Source organism: Panthera leo, chromosome B4, assembly GCF_018350215.1.
Source record: "Panthera leo isolate Ple1 chromosome B4, P.leo_Ple1_pat1.1, whole genome shotgun sequence".
NCBI classification, from domain to species: Eukaryota; Metazoa; Chordata; class Mammalia; order Carnivora; family Felidae; genus Panthera; species Panthera leo.
The window spans coordinates 33905913-33926831 of NC_056685.1; the positions used below are offsets into that span (position 1 = coordinate 33905913).

The 20919-nt window shown below is 44.5% G+C and overlaps 1 protein-coding gene across 2 annotated transcripts in view; it reads left to right on the forward strand.

Annotated features, from left to right (window-relative positions):
* MICAL3 (microtubule associated monooxygenase, calponin and LIM domain containing 3) overlaps positions 1-20919 on the forward strand; it is a 205499-nt gene that overhangs the window by 137223 nt on the left and 47357 nt on the right. For both annotated transcript variants that reach the window (XM_042945383.1, XM_042945385.1), the window contains one exon: positions 16619-16814. In XM_042945383.1, coding sequence (XP_042801317.1) covers positions 16619-16814 — 196 coding nt within the window. The remainder of the gene's footprint in view (positions 1-16618; positions 16815-20919) is intronic.

The window sequence follows — 20919 nt, forward strand, 5'->3', positions numbered from 1 at the left end:
AGATTGTCATTAACAGAAGGGCCTCTATTCACGGGGGATGTGGAAGACATTTTGTTTTGTAGCAGCTGCAGATAGAAAAGAGCGGAAAGACACCACCTGTGCCCCACATCCAGTCAGCCAGCATGAGGGACTTGAGGACTAGAGCAGATGGAGGGATAGAAACACACACTGAGCCCATGTCTGCCATGGAGACACAGAGCCAGGTGCCTGCCTTTCCTGTTCCTGACTCTAGCAGACTGCTATAGGGAACTGGGGTAGTTATGTTTCTCTCCTCGGCTTTGAGGCTTTTGCCTAAGGCACAGTGACCTCACTCCTGATGACTTTGAAGGTTCTTGTTCTGTTCTCCCCAGCTGATGTCTCTCTCTTTCTGTCTTTGCTGTGGCCTAGACACTAAGCTAGGATATCCAGTTCTGCTTGGCCACTCACTCTCAAGCCTGGAGAAATGAACCTGGGCCCTTCTCACACACACTGCTGTGACCGTAGCAGTGATGGCCTCTTATGCAGTGTTGGCATACTGACCACAGTGGCACAGCCCACCTTTGGTGCTAAATTGGGCCAAAAGAGGGCAGCTGGTGAGGGAGCACTCAGCACCAAGTCTGCTCCCACTGGGCTCTAGGGAATTGGGTGTCTGTTGTTAAAAAGGCCTTCCTGGCCTCCTCTACTCTGAAGCAGTCTGCTTAGGATCTAGAGTTCTTAGGTTTACCCACAGAGTAGAGAAGCACAGTGCTGGGTTCTCCTGGCATTCTAGATTACCAGACTACTCTGTCAGGGAGCCTAAAGTTCTGTCAGAACACCGTTGTTTGTAATCCTCAGAGCATGGCTGGTTCAGAATTTATCCCCACAGAGAGTTTGAGTGGCCTCTCTTGGCCTGCTCATTCCCACCCCCACCTCCAAGTCTATGATCTGTTGTTCCCCTTTCTTTGAAATGAGTCAGTCCCTATCCTGGTGCCTGAAAAAGGCTGGGAGAAAAAGAATTGGGATGTGAGGGATGCAATAAGCAACAATTAATAAATTGACTAAGAATCAGTAAGGATAAATATATGTATATAATTTTCAAATTTTTGACCTTTGCCTCTGTTGCATTTTCCATGCCCCAGTAATAAAGGGGAGAAGAGCCAACATTGTTCAGAACAGTGTCCTAAGGCATCTAACAAGAAGATGTTGACACCTGATGTGATTCCGTGCCACCCATTGTGAAGACCCTGAATAATTCCCTTTGGGTCTCGGTTTCTTTCTGAAACTTCTTGAAATCCATTCTCTTTTTTTCTCATAAATTCCCTGAAGATGTCCCTAATTTAGATACTCCCTATGAGGGATCCTCTGGTGTAGATGTGGAAGCAGTACAGGCAATGAAAATGGGCCACTCTATTTTCATACTGAAAAATAGGGCAAAATGATGCCATGTCAGACCCAGGTCCCACAAGTGTCCCCCTTGACGTACAAATAGAAGAAAAATGCCCATGTGGGGCTGTCTTAAATATAGCAGCCAGACAGAGATTTCAGGAAGAATCCTCCCTGAATCCCAGTCCCTTTCTCAAGGCTCCAAAACCTCATGGAGACTCCAAAACCAGTCCTTACCTTGAAACTCACACCCAGCCAAGCATCCAGCAAGTGCCAACAAGTAGACTAGTCATAATGAAATGAGAGGGAGGGAAGTCAAATTGGCACTCCCTGCCTAGGTTAGGCCATGGGGCTGTGTTCCTCTCTCTGTCTCGTCACTGCCCATAATTCTCGGCTGTGTGTGTTGGCTCCTGATAGCTCTTTCTTCACAATTGCTCCTTGTCTCTTCAACACTTACATTCTGGACGGGGTAGGCTTTTGCGCAGAAACACCTTCCACATGCCTGAGAAGAGAGGTGGGGCTCCAGCAGAAGTGACTCTCCTTCAATTACTTCCAGGTTTCACTAGCCACATGCACACTGTTTCCTTTTTTACTTCCTGTGGGTCAGCTTCCACGTAGCTTTGCGTAGTTTATGAACATTTTGAATTATTTCTGAGGCATTTTTATGGGCCTCCAGGAAGGACAATGGGCAAAAGGTTGAGTCACTGCCAGCGCCCAAACCCTAACTCAAGCTAACTAAACTCGACCTTGCCTTGCTTTGATGTTGTTCTTTTCCTCCCAACCTGTACGCACAAGTATAGTCCGAGAGCTCCCAAAATATGAAGAAGGCTCACACCCCTCACCGGGGCCCCTCATTGGCATAAAAGGGGGAGTTTTAGAACACATTTCAACAGAAAGGGAGTCCAGGGCCCCAGCTCTGCCTTGCTATAGAACAGAGTCTCCTGGGGCCATCCTAGGATAATTAGTAGAAAAATTTTTACAACTGAGTCAGAATTTCCATTGGCCTCGTATGTTTTCTTCACCTCTATTCTTTCTTACCTAGCTTGTTGTGATTGTACATTAATCATATGAAACTGTTCCAAATGTGCCTATTAAGTGATTGAATTCCTTATTCTGTATTTTTGTAAAATATCAGGATTATTTCCATTTTGTCACTGTTTCATAGGATAGCCTGATTTCTTTTAGGTCCTTGCCTGGGACTGTAGGCCTTTAGTAATTATTTCATAGTAAGTCACCTGTTACCAGAAGAACTTTACACCCAGGAATATCTGCCTCTCTAAGCTTCAAAAGCTCCCTTCCCTGTACCCTGTGTCCTAGTATTACTGGGCCTCTACTAAAGCCAAGTCCCTGAAAAAGATGAACTCAGCTAAAAGGGTAAGAGCCCCAAGTTTAGTTACTAAAGACCGCCACTACCAGGCAAGGACATAAGGGCACCAGAAAACTCAGGACCTCAGTGAGTTTTGGTTTCCTCAGCAAACATAGGACAAAACCAGAACGGTTTCACTGGCAAAGGCCTAAATAAATATGTTTTCATTCAGTTCTCATGTTCTTTCAAGGTTATAATAAAGCCAGGAATACTATGAAAGTACATTCTAGAGAGGGTAATCCTCTTAACATGTGGTAGCTGCTCAGAAAGCAAACCTGAAACTAAAAAGTATGACTAGGTAGACTCTAACTGGAACCTTAAGGAGAAGAGTTTGTCTCTAAAAGTTAACTCGTAGGGGGTTTCTTAGACTGAGCTCAACCCGATAACCAGTGAATAGCTGATATTGACTATAATAGGATTATAACAGCTTATTCATTCTTTTTTTTTTTAAGTTTATTTACTTATTTTGAGAGAGAGGGAGTGAGAGTGTGGGAGTACATGCACGCACAAGTGGTAGAGAGGGGCAGAGAGAGAATCCCAAGCAGGTTCCTCAGTGTCAGTGCAGGGCCTGGAGCCTGACATGGGATGTGGGGCTCGAACTCACGAACCGTGAGATCATGACCTGAGCCAAAATCAAGAGTCAGATTCTTAACCAACTGAGCCACCCAAGTGCCCCAACAGCTTATTTATTGTTTCTCTGTTTTTAGAACTAAGTCAGAGAGATACCAACTATAAAGTTTCCCTCCCACCATTTTACCAACAAAAGACTTACTTGAGTTAGTAGGTTCTTCTTTTAAAAGTAAATATTCTCTCCTAGAGTTACTCTAATGTGAATTACTCTAAACCAGCTACTTCCCTGTCTTTTAGCTGGTTCACCTTTCTTGGGGAATTAGCATTGGTACAAAAGCCTAGTAACATTGGGACACAGGGTGCAGGGAAGATGGCTCCAGGGCTATCCAAATCTCAGTGAAGGGCTTTGTAGAAGTAGGCAGCACTGGGCATCTGGGGTAACGGGGAATTGATAGTATGTAGAAGTTAACAGCCAGAGTCTTAAAGGCTTTGCTCTATTGCTGATAGCTGGCAACCATCCTTCATGCTGCTGAAAATATTGCACCAGAGAGCTGTCTGTATTTATAATCAAGGGAGCCCCTTCTCTGCCAAAGTCTTTAACTCAAATAAAAATAAGAGATTAAAACTTGAAGCTAACTCCTATTGTTTCCCCCATGTGGTGAATACTGGTTAATTTACCATAGTCTATGTACTAACTCATAGAAAATAATTTAGGAAGACACATAGTAGTAATAATAACCGATAATAACCTAGCACTTATATGTACTAAGCATTGTCTAGGAGTTTTATGTATAGCATTCATGTGATCCTCACAGTAGCCTGTGAGGGAAGTATTATATTACAGATGAGGAAATAGGCACACAGAAGTCGAACAGACTTGGTCAAGGCCACATAAACAGTCGATACAGAGTCAGGATAGAATCCATGCAGAAGATCCAAGAGCATTGTTTACACACTATGCCATACAGCTTCCCTTCATCTGTTTTCTGTAACCTCACCTTGTCAGTACTTGGTAAAAGGGAAAAACACTATGTGTAGCTCCGCAAATAAGATTTTTGTAAACATGTGTGAATGTGCTATATAAATCAGTGAGTGTGCATTTGGATTATTTCTGAGAGATATACATCCTCCAGTTTCCTGGGCAGTGATCCCAGGGCTAGGAGTATGCCTTTGGGAAGATACTATATTAAAGAGAGAAAGGTTTTATCACTGAGGTGTGAGGGGGGGAAAGCATCAAAAATTGAGGAAGAGGATAATAATCACTGAATTGACTGTAAATAATATGAAATGGACTCCTTCTTTGTTTTCTCCATGTCAGCTGTCTTTGCTCATTACAGATAAAATCAAGCCTAAGGTTTGTATTAGCACGAATAAGCCCAGAACAGGCGTATGTCCCTCCAAATGGGAACATACCTTGCTGACAACCTGGAGGAGACGGAATTATGTTTGGCGGGCGGGGAGGGCGGGGGATGTTTATTGTTGTTGTTCCCTGGACCCCAGTGAAACTGCTTCTAACTTATAAATCTTTGCTTATCCTCTGGCTCTACTATCTCATTTTATTATACTTCTTTAAAACGCTCCAGGATGGTTGAACTGACGTTTTCATTCTTACTGCTTTTACAAAACTATCATTCACAGTCCTCATAGGAAATTACCTGCCCTGGCCCTGGGTAGAGTTTGGGTATGAGGGAAGAGAGAGATGATTCTATGCCTCTTTTGTACCGACAGTTTGAATAGAGTCACCTGTGATGTCAGAGAAACATGGATGTTCTTACCTGCACAAGTTTGGGCTACTTTGGACTCAACTCACATGTCAAATGACTGACTTTTAAATCTTTGGACTAAATATACATATCATTCCGGGTGAACAATTTTGGTTTTGCCCTGTTGGTTAAAATTTGGTGCAGGCACAGAACTGATTTCAAGAAGTGTCCTGAACACATTTGGACACAGCTTTGGAAAGGCATGACAGGATAGGGAGCTCCTAGAGCTCACAGATAAGATGTTTTTGGAAAGTGGAAAAAGAGAAAGAAGATACGTTTTGCCACATTGTGTCTTCAAGCCTAGTTTTCTCCCTGGGTTTACTGAGAGGTCCTGCCATAATGTGTCTGTCACAGACTATTCTAGCTAAAAGTGAGTGAAAGGAGAAGTCTCCTTTAATTCCTACTTTGGCCTAATCGTGGGGCTCGCACGTAAGATAAGTGTGGACAGTATGGGGGTATGGGTAAGTTGTCCTTGAGTGGCATTGCTGAGGGTGAGCAAGGTCATCTTTTGTAAGTGGAGGTGTACCATAGGGTGATGAAAGTCCCCGTGTCTCATGCAACGACTTGTACATCTGCTCAGTGTGTGCATGAGAACTAGCTCCTCACTCAGCAATCTGAACATCTTCCCTAGATTTCCTCTCTGTGGGCAGCAAGCCAAGAGCTGTCTGTTCAGCGTGGCAGTTTTCAGTTGGCCATTCATATATTGCATTTCCGTTGGTCAAGATGTCTTACCTTGGCAGCAGAGATGAAGATTCATGAGCTCACTACTCTTTGTTCTTAATGCACCCAGTCCAGTCAAGCCACAGTCAGAATATTTGGTGGACTGGTGGCCTGTTGGTGGGAGATTAGAAATAGTTTGATATAAATTCTAGGCCAGTGCTTCTCCAGCTCATCACTGTTGACATTTTGGGCTGGATAACTCTTTGTTGTGGAGACTGTCCTGTGCATTGTAGGATATTTGGCAATATCCCTGGCCTCTACCCATTAGACGTCAGTACACCCCCCTCCCCAGACTATGACAACCAGAACTGTCTCCAGCTGTTGCCAAATCATACCTGAGGGAAAAAGTCAGAAATGGCATGACATTGATATGCAGTTAACCTCAATTTTATTGTTCCCAGTAGGAGATCAGGAAAGAGTGTGAGAATAATGAAGGTGATACAGGACCATGTTGGAGCCTTACAGGAGTATCTCTAAGTTTTTCTGCCTCGCCCTGTGAAAATTATGAACACCTACATTCCAAAATATGTATACTTATGTACATGCCGGTACCCCACTAACATTGCATTTGCTATTGGGCATTTACAAAACATTTTAGAAGGCAGGGTAAAAAATAAATTAAGAATGAAGGTCTAGGGGTGCCTGGGTGGCTCAGTCAGTTAAGCGTCTGACTTCAACTCAGGTCATGATCTCACGGTACGTGAGTTCAAGCCTCGCGTCAGGCTCTGCACTGACAGCTCAGAGCCTGGAGCCTGCTTCGGATTCTGTGTCTCCCTCTCTCTCTGCCCCTCCCCTGCTCACACTCTGTTTCTCTCTCTCTCAAAAATAAACATTAAAAAAAAAAAAAAAACTTGTAAAGAATGAAGGTCTAGTGTTTTTTCCAGTGAATTAATTGTCCCTGCACCCTCAGAATGTGCTTACCCTTCTGGGAAGACCACAGCCTCAGAGAAATGGGCTGGGTCTAAATGGAACAAGCATAGATCTTGATAACAAAAGATCCTAATTTGAGTTCCAAGTCTGCAGCCTATTATCCTTGTCATCTTTGGTCATTACCTTCTCGGAGCCTAACATATGAAATTATAAAATGAAAAAAAAATAGAGCCTGCTCCTCTCTATTTCATAAGGTTGTTGTAAAAAGCAAATAAGCTAAAATGTATGGAAACTTGTTTATTTAAAAGCTTTATAGGAATATCACATATTATTATCATTTGTAGGAATTCCAGAAAATTCTGGAATAATTGGAGTGAGAAAATGAATTAGGACTGTTTCTACTGACTGGCTGATGGTCTCCCGCTCTGGTCTGTGTGTCCTGTGGGGTTAGGACAAGAAGGCCCATTGGGATATGTTCTAACCAGCAGAGGTTTAGGGGAAGGGGAGATCTGACTGGGGGGAGAGATTAGGGGAACAGAACAGTAAGAAGGGTTTGGCTCTCTTTAGTCTTTAGGGGAATGGGCTGGGGTGAGTTGGCCTGCATGCACCAAATGCCAGCTCTTTTGAAGCATTGTTAAGTCTCTGCAAGTGCTTGGCTAAATTTGGCATTGCTTTTTTCTCGGCCTGCATGGATGGGATGTGAAATCACATAGTAATTCCATGATACCCTAGGGAGTCTTCACCATAGTAATGAAAGTGAAAACAATCATAGATAGGGTTTACATTAAAGTAAATTGTTAACACCTAACCCAAAAGTCAGGCCTGAGCAGGTGCCAGTTAGCCTTATCCTAGGCAGAATTAGGGTTACACATGGTCCTAGGGACTGTCTGCATCTCTGCTGGCTTGACCCACAACCGCCATCCCCTGTAGTCCTCAGTGCCACCTCATGACCCATTTGCAGGAGGGAAGGGTCTGATTTTTTCTTTTGGAATCAGTGTACAGATGGGCACTTTACGGGGGCCCAGAGGACCGTAGCCCCCACCTGCTGCCAATGCTACAGCGTCATTTGTTAGCAAGGACTCTCCGAGTCCAGGTCAGTGTGCCCCATTCCATCAGCCTTGTAGAGCCTCTGTCCCCAGCACTGTTGTTTCTTCTCCAGGGCAGTCTCCATGACCTTCTAACAGATGAAAACAAAGATGTAACCGTTGTAAATATGAGTATCAAGTGGTAGTTGTAGACATTGCTGGACGGGATTTTAGTTCCTTTCCAAAAATATATCTTTGGTTAGATAAGGGATGGCTGTTTGAGATTTTGTGTCTTTAAGAGAGAACCTATTTCGAAGAGGCTTTCATGGGGATGTGGGTTTGTCCTTATTGATAGTCTGATTATGGGTAAAGCCCTGAGAAGTTGAAAATCACTTTCTTGGCTGAGCAACTGGCCATGTGTCAGCCACCTGAGAGCCAGGTTTGGATACACTCTTGACTGAAGTGCCACTGGCACTCTGCTCTGGAGTAGAGGAGGAGGGATTGGAATTTAAACCTGGCATCTTGAGAAAAGCGCATCAGCTTGGAGTGCCTTGCATGCAGACTTCTCTGCCTTTGCACCTCTCTTTTTTGGCCTGTTATTGGGTCTGGTCTTACTAGAAGCAGTTCTAAGCTGCTGCTAGAACTAACCCACTCTCTACTGTGAAATGAATGAAGTCATTACTTTTGGACATCAGATTATTTGAGATAGTCTCTTTTCAGAGTCTTAATGCAAGGTCTTCTAAGACCTTGGCAACTTCATAGGAATTTCTCTTTCCCAGGTGCTAAGGGAACAGTTGCTGTCTTGGTACACTTACCCTTTTCACAGAGTGGTATCTCCCATTTGTTCTCGGGGCTCTCCACAGAGGCCTTAAATTTTCTGCATTAAGATGAGGAAACTGAGGGGTGCCTGGGTGGTTCAGTCAGTTAAGCATCCTACTTCGGCTCAGGTCATGATCTTGCAGTTTGTGAGTTTGAGCCCTGCATCAGGCTCTGTGCTGACAGCTCAGATTCTATGTCTCCTCCTCTCTCTGCCCCTCCCATGCTCATGCTCTGTCTCTCTCTGTCTCTCAATAATAAATGGATGTTAAAAAAAATTTAAGATGAGGAAACTGAGACCATAATATGTTCAACTAACTTCTTAAAATTATAGTGAATTGATATTCTAGTTTAGATACAGGGTTAGGACTTTTACCTTGGTCATTTATTCAAAACACATTATTGACACAACAGTTGGCACCAGAAACACAAAGATGACTGGAATAATTCCACTCCCTAGGAGAACCTCTGGTTTGGGGGTACATTCAGCCCCATGAACAGGAGATAGATGCATGAAAGAGCCCTTCAAGAGGACAGAGGTGGATCCAGTAGGCAGAATTAGGTAGCAATAGGCAGAAGTAGAAGAGAAGGGATGGTCTTGACTTACCTTGTTGAACCATCCTTCTCTTTACCTGCCTTTTATGATTTCAGAGATCAGCTCCACATTGGATTGATTTGATGGATTATATATAGTTAAATGTACAGAATCTCCTGGGTGGTGAGGCATATACATAAACTAATACGTGAAAATAGTTTGCTCAAGGCCCATTGCACAACAGTTACCCCTTTCTGATATTTCACCCTCAGGTATGTGAAAGTGGACAGCCAGATAAGGAAGGTAGAATATTAGCTAGAGCACAGCTCTCATGAGACTTAAGAGAAAACACAACCAGACCCCTGTGCTTTAGAAATGCTCACAACTTCCAACACCAAAGAGGTAGCTATTTTAGTAGGGTGACCCAGTTGACTATTAAGGATCAAGTTGAGTATTATCTGTGAGACAGTACAACACATGAAAAATATATTATCAAGACAGCTATATGATGAACTGGTAAGAATTTTTGTAAGGAAGAGTCAGGTATATACCTTAAAACAAACCTTTTTGCCTTGGCCACATATAGTGACGTGTACCAGGACTTCCATCTGCCAAAAGGCACCTTTGGGAGATACTGTAATAATAACAGGAAGAATAATTTAACATTAGAAAACAGACTTAAGGGTAAAAGTTCCATGGAATCACACAGATGAAGAGCAAAGAGCTGTGGTGGAGAAAGAGCCCCTCAGTACCCTGATGAAGGGAGGGCAAGTGCCCTCAGCATTCCTGAGAGACAGCATTCCAGTCTGCATGAGCCCCCGTTCCCATGCAGGTGTTTTGTTTTTTTTTTTTTTTTCTGACACTGTTCTGATTTGATCCCTGTTGGGTTTTTCCCTTCTTGGCATCTGTCATGTAATATTTAGCACAGAATTTCTCAACTCTTGGTAATTAAATGTCTCCAAAGCAACTGAGCTTCCCCTTGAATCCACATAACCTACTTTTCTCTGTGCCCACATAAAAATACAGTTACCCCAATTGAAGAATAAATAGTTCATGAGTAAGGGGCTGTTAACAATTCTACCCTGCATAGTTTAATGGAAGGAGCCCAAGCTGCAGAGTAACACAGCCCTGGGTTTAGTCTTGGATCTGCCTCATTTGAACCTTTGGGCATATTACTTAACATCACAGAGACTCAGGACCCTCAGTGTAATAATAGTAATAATAGTTTTGACAAGAGTGTTGTGACAGTCACTGGCCAGTGTGTGTAGCATACCTGTCATGGTGCCTGACACAGGTAGTTGTCTTTATTCCTTCATCACCTGCTTCAGAAGCAGATTCTTTGCTAGTAGGAAGCCATAGTAGAGTCTCTTGGGGGCTAGATGGTAGAGGGGCAAAAGCCACCTAGCCCTAACAGTGGCTTGGAAACTTCTTTCTTTGGTCTCCAAAGCAAGAGGGTCCTTTTCCATGTACAGCTGCAATGCTTGCAAAGTGCATAGTGCAGAGAATGAGAAATCTCTGTAAAAGGTGTAAAAATGTGAGCCCAGTCAAGCAGAGTCTACTAAGGCAAATGAACTGAGGAGCTAAAGAGGGGGAGAGCCCAAATTTGTGGTCCCAGGCACCTTATAATAAGCAAAGAAAGGCGTTTTACAAACTGTAGGGCCTTTTATCTAGCCCTAATAAATCTTTCCTCCCTAGATTGGGTTCTAGGCTGGGAGTGACATCCTAATCCTAAACACAGGCCAAAGTCCTTCTCCCACAGATACCAGATCACATTGTCCAGCTTGACTAGAGCAGTGAGGAAGTCCCTAAGGCAGGTGAAAGCCAAAATGGCACTCAATTTGCATGGTATGTGCTCTGCCTGCTTTTCAGGCTACTAAGCCAACAACTCATATGGAAACTTGAGCTCAAAGCATGATGGAAAGAGTGGATTAATACCCACGGTGATTATTTACTGTTATGACCAGCCCTGCTCAAGTCATTGGGGTCCAGCTGCAGCCTAATACATTCCAAAAGGAAGCAAGGCCCAAGACCCAGGCTTTGTCCCACACAGAGAAACTCTCTGGGCTGGACGGTGGTTCTATTTTAGACCAGCCACCACTTCAGATGGTTTCATCCTTATTTCCCAGTATATGAGGAAACATGAGAGAGTGTAGTTTCTGTATCATTTCCAACAAGAGCAGGGAGAAAACAAAATTAAGACACAAATTCCCCCTGTAGCCTTATAAGGGTTGGGGTTCTGTGTGAGGAGGGACACCCTAATCTCCCAGGGTGATTTTGTGAATGTTTCTGAGACCAGTGAACAATCAGGTAACATAAAAGTCACTGTGACAGATTTTGCACTGGGTCCACGAATTTAGATTTGTACTGCCAGCCTGGTAATTTTCTTCAGAAAACTTTATTTTCCTTAACACCTCCTTGAGACCTTATAGCTCAGACCTAATTCATGACTTGGTGCTTTCCTTTGTGCAGGATTGTGGACAGGCAAGGCTTTGGATGAATGTGTGAGAAGGCCATCTGAAATTAGTTGACCTTCTTTAAAAAAAGAAGTTGCAACAAAAATATCCAGGAACTTTTGATAAGAGAGAGCATCCTTAAGAGAAAAATCTCTGTGTATCAAAATGGCAAGAGTACTTTTTTCCTCAAATGATACTAATCATTGCAAATCACAGGGCCATTTTGTTAGAACATGACCACAGTTGAAACCTTTTGACACCTTGAGTCATTGGTTTCTCTTAACAGATATGTGACACCCATAGTCCATCAGAGTGCAGGCTCCCCAAGGGCAGAGATCTTGCCCGTGTTGTCCGCTGGTGTGCCTGAACACCTAGCACAGTGCCTGGCTAGAAGTAGCTTTTCAATAAATATTTGTTGAGCGTATGCTTGAATGAATGAACCGTAGCATCCATTCTACTTCTAAATATGGGGAATATGATGAAAATCAATTATCAATCTCAATTTACTGTGCCTTTCCTAAGTCCTTTTTAGACTTTCAGATTTCATTCAAGCTTTCCAAGCTTATAGGAAAGGAAAAGGAATGGGGAAACAGGCCAGAAGTGAATATGGGCAGAAGGAGAGCATCCCCTCAGTTGCTCCAGTCTCTTAGGTGATACCCTTCACAGTTGCCCAAAGTCCTACAGCGTCCTATGCATCTGGCTCCACCTCGTAATGGGGCATTGCTGCCACTGCAGGAGGAAAAGGGGGAATGGCGCTGCTGCCTGCTGAGGACTGGGAAGGCCCGCCTCGAGAGTGTCATGTACATCCCTCGTGTCCCTTCAGGAATCAGACAGACACAAATAAAGGCTTTTGGCAGCTGTGGCACATCAGCTGAGAGCAGGTTGTCCTGTTAGGAAAAATATTTCTTTCAGGATGATGTATGGAGCTCATGCAGGCAGTGACTGTTCCAAAACAGAGCCGTTAGGTCAGGCCCAGTGCCTTTTTCCTATTTAGGATGCGACCCAGATCCTGGGAGCTGTTTCCTTTTGGTATGTGTGAAGCTGGAATTGGCCTCCAATGACCCGAGATCTGCCTGCCCTGACTTAGTGAAGACTCAGCCTTAGAAATTATTCCAAATCTCTCATCCACTTTTAGCTGGAAAGTCCCTGTATAGTTGCTCTTGCACTGAGGCATGTGAAGTGGAGAGGCCAGGTGGGCCTGAGCCAGCCAGCCTGACCCCACTGGTTACACAGTGACTTGCCAAACCAGCATCTGTCAGCTATTTTTACATCTGCTCTCCTACAGTCTTTGCTCCCTCGAGCTCTTCTGTTGTTGAAAGAGGGAGGATCCAGGGGATGAGGGAGAAGTTCTGTGTTTGTCACAGTGTTATAGCCACTGCCCAGGTCTCCTCCACTGTTACTTCCTTTGAGATCTTAGTTTATCATTCCCATCTGGTTAATCTAGAAGAGAGCCCCTTGCTTTAGCACAGAGAACCAACCATGCTAGTTTTGTTGATTTCTTTTTTTTTTTTTTTTTTAATTCCCCATAGCATTTTGAGGACTCCAGAGCTTATAGAAATTCTTCAAGGAGGATGGAATGTCCTTCCAAATGCCAGATTCTGTGCTCTAAGATGCTCTCATGAAGTTCTGTGCCCTTCCTCTTGAAAACTGTAGTGGGGAGGAGAGAATGGTGAAGAGTCCCAAGGGGGAAAGCAGAATAGGACTCTGTGGAAACACTCCTTCCTTTTCTTTTCTTCACATCATAGGCCTAGGGACAGCCATGGTAGTTTTCTGAAGTAATGCTGTCCTCCTTGGATTCAAATCTTGGCTGCACTGCTCACTGGCTGTGTGACCTTGGGCAGGTTGCTTAATGTCTCTGAATTGAATTTCAGATACCTCATTTCCAGCTATTACCTCCCTTACAAAATTCTTTTTTTTATGTTACTTATTTTTGAGAGAGAGAGACAGAGTGTGAGTGGGGGAGGAGCAGAGAGAGAGAGGGAGACACAGAATCTGAAGCAGGCTCCAGGCTCTGAGCTGTCAGTACAGAGTCCAACACGGGGCTCTAACTCACAAACTGCGAGATCATGACCTGAGCTGAAGTCAGACGCTTAACCGACTAAGCCACCCAGGCGCCCCTTACGGAATTTTTTTTTAAAGCTGGCTAGGCAACCTCCATATTCCTCCAGAACATCTTCTTGACTTCTCTGGGTAGAGTTGCCCTTTTATGTATGCACATAGCACCACATGCATGCATAAGCCATGATACTTGACACATCATACTGAAATGATTCCTGGGCAGGACTGTCTCTTCTGTGACTAGCCCACAGATCTTTAAGAGTAGAGAGTGTTTTAGTCTGCTTTGTTGCTCAAGGTTCTGGTAGAATTTCTGGCACAGAGTATGGTTTTTACCCACTAAAAACAGACATCACGTATTGAGTGTTTCTCTGCATGAGTGTGTTTGTTCACTCTACCTTGAAATTGCTTGGATCTGAATTGATGAGTGTTGGTTGTTTGTTTCCCTGAAGTGGTAGTTCTTATTCTATTTTTTTGTTCCCTAGCTAAAAGAAATACTGATTTTTATTCTCTATCTATGGAGTTCCCCAAAACTTTATACTTGGGTAGTGGCTTCACATGTATTTCACTTTCTTGTCTGCGTTCTGTTTTAAGGACATTTGTCAAAAATACATGATGAGAAGGAAAGAATCAGATGATATTATAGTCAGGGGATCCTTAGCCTTCCCATGTTTATCATGTTGGGTTTTGATGAAGGGAAGGAGCAACAGAGGACAGGAAGACTGATGTTTGGAAATGATGAACCAGTGCATTTGGAGCCTGTGCACTCCAGAGGCCAGGGATAGGGGGGTTGGTTTGAAGGATGCTGAAGCAGCATCCACCTGATGTGCTCCCTGTCTCTTTTTTCTATTACCTGAAGCCCACATATTTCCTAATTGTCCAGATGCTTTGATCCAGCATTATAGCTTATACTTTGGGCAATGGGCCAGGGATGTGTAAAATGCCCCAACTGGAGTTGCAAAGACTAGGACAGGTAGGCGTTGCACAGGGCCCTAGTGAGCCCAAGGATTCATGCTCTGACTCCATCATTAGACATTTACCTGAATTTATAGATGAACGTGCCCTGGGTTTTGCTTTTCAGTAAAGATTCTCTAGTAAATTTGAAAGATGCTATTTGGTGGAAGAACCTGGTAATCCAATAGATGCGCTCAGACTTTATTCTGTGACTACCTGGATTCATAAACTGTTCTTTCTAATGATATTACAGAGAGGTTGAGAACATTGTACACAACAAAAGTGCCAGGCTTCCAGAAGATTTTCTGCACACCTGTCATGTCACAGATATTACTAATTCAATATTCCTACCCCTTTACTTTAGTCCTTCATTACAGAGGTTCTGGCCTTCACCTGATAAGCCACCTGTCACTCAACACTGGGTTGGTATGATGTTGCCTGCCAAAACCCAGTGTTATCTCTTAGATCTTAGAATGGCACCGAAGGCCATGCATGCTCTGTTCCCACCCCAGTCTCTTTCTCTTCACTACCATTTCAAGTACACTGCCACCAGAAAGTCTAGTAATGCCAAGCTGCCATCGCATGTCAGTGTACCTTAGCTATTGCTGTTCCCTCTGCCCAGAATTCCCTTCCCATCTTTGTCAAGTAACTGTTGTTCATAATCCAGAGCAAATGGATACAACACAAACTGGTGCTAAGAATGTTACTGGGCATCAGTTACATCGCTTAACTCATATTTGCTGAATCCTGCCCATGTGCTGGGTTTAAGCAGAAGAGGAAAACAATAGGTTTGGAGTGCACACAGATTTGGCATACGTACACATACTTGTATATATATGTATATAATTTCATTCCATATTCATAATAATCATAGGAGCTGAGGGTTGTCCTCATTTATAGATCAGAAAATGCACTCTCAGTAGTTACATAATTTTCCTGAGATCCTTCAGCTTGTCACTCATGGAGTCAGGTGTCTAGCCTGGATTTGTCTGACTCTAAGCTTACAGACTATATCACATTACAGTGAAGACATTAAAGAATAAATATGGTGGGCTTCTTCTGACCAAATTTGAGATAAAAAGGTACATGAAAAAGAATAATAATGGGGGAAACAGGGAAACTTCTAGGTTAAAGGAGAGTAAGAAAACATAGTAGTCAAATACAGCATTTAAGTTTTTCAAAATCCCTGAGTCATGGTGGTACTCAGAGAAATGGGAAAAGTTCTTTACAAAGAATGACAGTGGAGAAGGAATGATAAAAATTTTTAAATCACCATTCATCAATGGATTGGTACAAAAACCACTGGATGAAAGTATAGTGGAACAGGATAGTCCCATGGTTTCTACATTATGACCCCATGGATTACTCATTAATTACAAAGGGGGAAATCCTCTCTTTACAGCAGAAAGATGGTTGGGCACCACCATACCCAAGCAGTCAAGCTGGTATCACCAAGAATGAGGCAACCTGACAATATTCCTCCAAACTGTGCAGCAGAAGGGGCACAGCATCACCTATGTGTTCTTGTTAAATAGGAAATGTTTACCATGAATCTAATCGTGACAGGACAAACACTTCCATAGTGTGAGAGGTCCTGCAGGCAGCTGGCCTGGACACCTCTGCAGGTTGGCCAGATGCAGGGCATGAGCCTTGACTGGGTCCTGGATCATTAGGGTGGGGGGCAGCTGGCAAGACTCACCTTCTCCATGAAAGCTACTTTAGAAGGGCTGGATCAGTGAAAAGCGCTTCCTTAGCGTCTAGCCCAAGTCCTTTTTACCCCCTCCCCCACAGTCACCACCACCTCTTCCCTCCACTGGGCTTGGGTTCAGGGATGACAGAGGAGACTGAGCCTGCGCCCCCCCCTTAGGGGCTGACTTTTGTTTCTCCTGCTCAGGGAAGGGCTGCCACTCCAGCCCACAGTCCTTTCCTGGCCTCTGTGACCTTACTGACTTTCAGGCTGTCCCTTGTCTGGATCCCTGGCCTTCATGGAGGGCCTGTCCCTCCTTTCACTGAAATGAGTGGTGGCTCCCTTGGTCGCTTAGATATCCTTGTCAGTGCCCCCTCCCTCCGTGCACTTTCTCTGTCCCCCACCGCATGTATTCATTTCCCTTCACTTGTCCTAGAACTTTGCTGCTTTGCTTGTCTTGCAGGTTCAAGTGTGAATGGCCTGGAAGAGCCTAGCATTGCTAAGAGACTCAGGGGTACTCCTGAAAGGATTGAGCTGGAGAACTACCGCCTGTCTGTGAAACAGGCAGAGGAGCTGGAGGAGGTGCCCGAGGAGACGCAGGCTGAGCACAACCTGAGCAGCGTGCTGGACAAAGGCGCAGAGGAGGACGTGGCCAGCAGGTCAGCCTGTGCCCGGGAGCTCCGGCCCCGCTTTCTCGTGTGCTGCAACATGCCCATGGCTTGCCCTAGCAGCCTCTTCCCCAGATGAATATACTGTCCTGCTTGTGGGGGGAGGCAGCACCGTGCCCTCGGCATGGGATCTGAGCCAGACTATCGGTGCCACCTACCAGCTGTGTGACACTAGGCAAGTTAAGCAACCTCCCTATGCCTCTGTTCCCTCATCTGTGAAATGAAGGCAATACGAGTACTTTCCTCACAGAATTGGTGTGAGGATTCAATAGTATAAAGTGTTTAAAACAGTATGTGGCACATGTAAGTGCATGTCGATGGTGGTTGCCTTTACCACTACTTTGCATGGCGCTGGAGTTTTTACAAAGGACTTCTGTATCCATCACCTCACTTGGTCATCCTCACAGGAATCCTGCAAAGTAGACGAAAACATTTATCTTAACCACTCTGTGGTTAAGGAAACACATGGGGACTAATATTAGGATCAAGGATTGACTAAGGTTCAAACTCAGGTTTCCTGGATCCCAGTCCAGGATTCTTCCTGTTCTCCCTGCTGATCTCCCCCTTTCCATGCAGTTCCCTCTCATCATCTTGTTAGCTGGTAAGAACTTAATGCAGAAATTCAGTAAGTAGTTCTTGAACACCTACCATGGCCTTAACACTTTGTCTTTCATTGAAAAGGTAACACGAAAAAAAATAAATAATAGTCCCAGGTTCTGCCCTCAGGCGTTGTTTGCAAATTTACTGGAAGAGAAAGGACTTCCACATGGGAACAACAGAAACCTGAAGCAGTGTGCTGTTGAGGGGCAGGTGGTTCAGTAGAAGAAGCTTCAGGGTTGGAATTAGGGGCTTCTGTGAGGACACCAGTTCACCCTGCAGTCTTGGGGAAGCCACATCACCTCTCCAGACTTCCTTCTTTCTCCTCTATATAAAGGGAAGAACAGAAAACTTGCATCCCAGGGACCACACACAGCAGCCAGTGATTTTGTGCTTGGTCATCCCGATGTTTTAATTAAGTGTAACTGAATGATGCCTGAGGAGGACATGTGCCCTCCAGCCCCCACAGAACTGCCTAAGTCCACTGTCTTAACTCCTTAAACTTAATGTTTTCATTATGACCCAGGTCTACCAGGGTCAGTACAGAACTCAGAATGCTCCATGAAGATTATCAAGGACATGGAAAGGGAATAAGATAAAAGCTGGAGTAAAATCACTATTGGTCAGACTGTCCTGCAGGGCTTCTGGGGAGCCCTTACTCTGTCTCCCAGACTAGTGGAGGCTTTGCCTTATCATTGAGACACCAGCAGGATGCTTCTTTGTTGCCATGAGTAAGGAAGGGAATGTGTGCGGTTAAAGAAAACAGTGCTTTTTTTTTTTTTTTTTTTTTTTTTAAGTTCCAGGAATGTTCTTAGGGTGTCTGCTGGGCAGAGCTACTTACAGCTGCATTCCACCACCTCACACATACTTTGGATCAACTGCTTCTTGGGCTGGCCTCAGAGACAGCATTTCTGTGCATTGTTGGGCAGCCTCCCCCTGGGTACCTGCATTTCAGAAGCCATCACCACATACACACTGTTGTCACACAACTACATCTCTACCCAGAACATCCACAGAGCATGTGTTCCTGCTCTGTGTCGATGAGGGAGAGCCCACTCTCTGCAGACCTAATAGCTTAGCCTCAGGGTGAGTGTGGTCAGCCAGCTTTTCTGCCATTGTGATTTTTCCTCCACTGTGATTTGTAAACTAACAGGGAATGAGGCAGCAGTATGTAACAAGGACATTTCAGGAAGGCTACACCGTGGCACATGTAGCAGGGTGCAATAGGAAGGGCAGGATAGAAGAATATGAAATCAGTCTGCATCAAATGGTGTCTGCCTCTTTTTTTTTTTTAAGTTTATTTATTTATTACTTAAGCAATCTCTACACATAGCATGGGGCTCAAACTCATGACCTCGAGACCAAGAATCACATGCTCTTCTGACTGAGCCAGCCAGGTGCCCCAAATGGTGCCTGTGTCTCAAACTCGACAGCAACAAGTGGCATTAGCTCTTTGCAGAGTGAAAAAATGGTCTCTTAAACCAAATTGCCCAGAGGGAGGAGCCACAGATTTTGTCTTATTTCCCTGAGGGCAGTGGTCAGATGCAGACAGTGTATCATGTATTTTCTCCATCTTCCCTGTAGCACCAAGCAGAGTTAGGTGCATTCTCAGCCCTCAGACCTTCCTTGAAGATGAGGAATGACTGTTTTAAGGAATTCACTGGTCCAATCCAGGAACTCACTTTTGACAGGTTTAAAGAACTCTTAACTTCATTGTCTGCTTGGGGGAGCATTGCAGTATCATAATTCAGAGCATGACATCGGAGTCAGACAGACCTGTACTTGAAGCCTTGTTCTACCACGTAGTAGTTAGGGCCACATTTCTTGGCCTCTCTGTGCCTCGGTTTCCTCATCTGCAAAGAACACTGCACCTCATTGGTTTGTTATGAGGATGAAATCAAATAAAACAACTGGCACAGTGCGTGGTGCCCAGGGAGCACTAAATCATTGCCACCCCTACTGTCACCACCGCAGTGCATTGTAGCTCTAAGCACAATACAGGGGTATCCCTCACGAGGAGGGGCAGGGCCAGTGATTCTTGTATTGGGCTCCTTAAACGGCTGGTTTAAGTGCCACAAGTTGGGTTTGGCTTGGCCCTAGAGCAGTGCTGATCAAACTTTGCTGGCATCAGAACCACCCAGAGGGCTTGTTAAGCCAAAGATTGCTGGGCTGTTTTTTATTCAGTCATTTGGGGTAGAACCCAAGATTTGCATTTCTAAAAAGTTCCCAGGTAATGCTGTGGTCTAAAGACCAAGGATGGCTGCTCTAAATTTCCCTGATTATAAGTGCCACCTGGGACATGTGGTAAAAACATAATTCCTGGACCCTCCCCTGGAGCAGCTGATTTAGTGGGCTTGGGGTGGAGACCAGGAATACCTGTTTGTTAACAAACCCCCTAGGTGAGTCTTAGCTGCTTTGTGGTTTAGTTTGCACAGAGACTATTGGCCCAGACCTAATTAGCTCCTTGATCCTTCCTTGGAGTGGGGGAGGGGGAGGGGAAGCATCTTCCAAAGGAGACCCTGGAAATAGTACTTTTACTTTCTCTGGAACAGAACAGGTGCCTGAGGACAAAAGAAAACTGGCTTTATTCTTTTAGTTTTGTTTTTCCCTGATTGCCTGTCTGGAAAACTTTGCCCCAGGCAATGAAGATGGCTTGTGCAGTACCCATCTGCTGAAGTCCTCAACTGTTTGCACATTGCTGGCTCTAAAGAACAAGTTAGCACTAGAGCAAACAGGTATCCTTTCCATCCAGATGGGACAACCGGGTTACAGAGGACTCCCCAAAAGTCGATGACAGGCCATCCCAAAGGGGCTTTGCTCTCCATCAGAGTAACACAACAAGGAAAAGCCCCTCCTTCAAGACTCACCAATATAAGTGGAAATTCCTGACCGTTCCCTCTCTTCTCCCTTATCCCTTCTCCAGTGGAGGCAGTAATGTGAGCCATTGCTGAGCAGGATACTGCTTTTAGCGTGGATTAAATGTTCATCATGTAATGATTGCTGGACAATATACATCTTCTCCAGCAGTCTGCTTAGCAGTATAATGTTTACACAGTTGTCAGAGAGGGTGGGATCTAGGAGTGGACTCTCTGATTATGGGTGGATTCATTTAAAAATGAGAGCCATGATTCCCTATTTTCCCTTAAACCATCTAAGAACTTCATGTGCTGTTTGACATAGCAGCCTGCTTCATTCACAGTAGGACCTGCCCAGATTTCCAGTATCCACTTTCTGAAGTTAGACCCAGGCAGCCAGGAGACTGGTCATGATCTTGCTCCTGGGTTTGCCACCCTGACAGCTGCTAGTGGCTGAAGAATTCTTGGGTTCTTGGTGAACAATCCAAGAGGGCACGGTGTGACAGGTGCAGACACCGGAGGGAATCCTGATCTCACACCAATGATCCAACCTTTTTAAGCTTCAGTGGCCTCATTTGTAAAAATGACGATATTAATATATCCTGGAGTCCTAGAGTTATTGTGTAACTGAGTGACCTAATTCA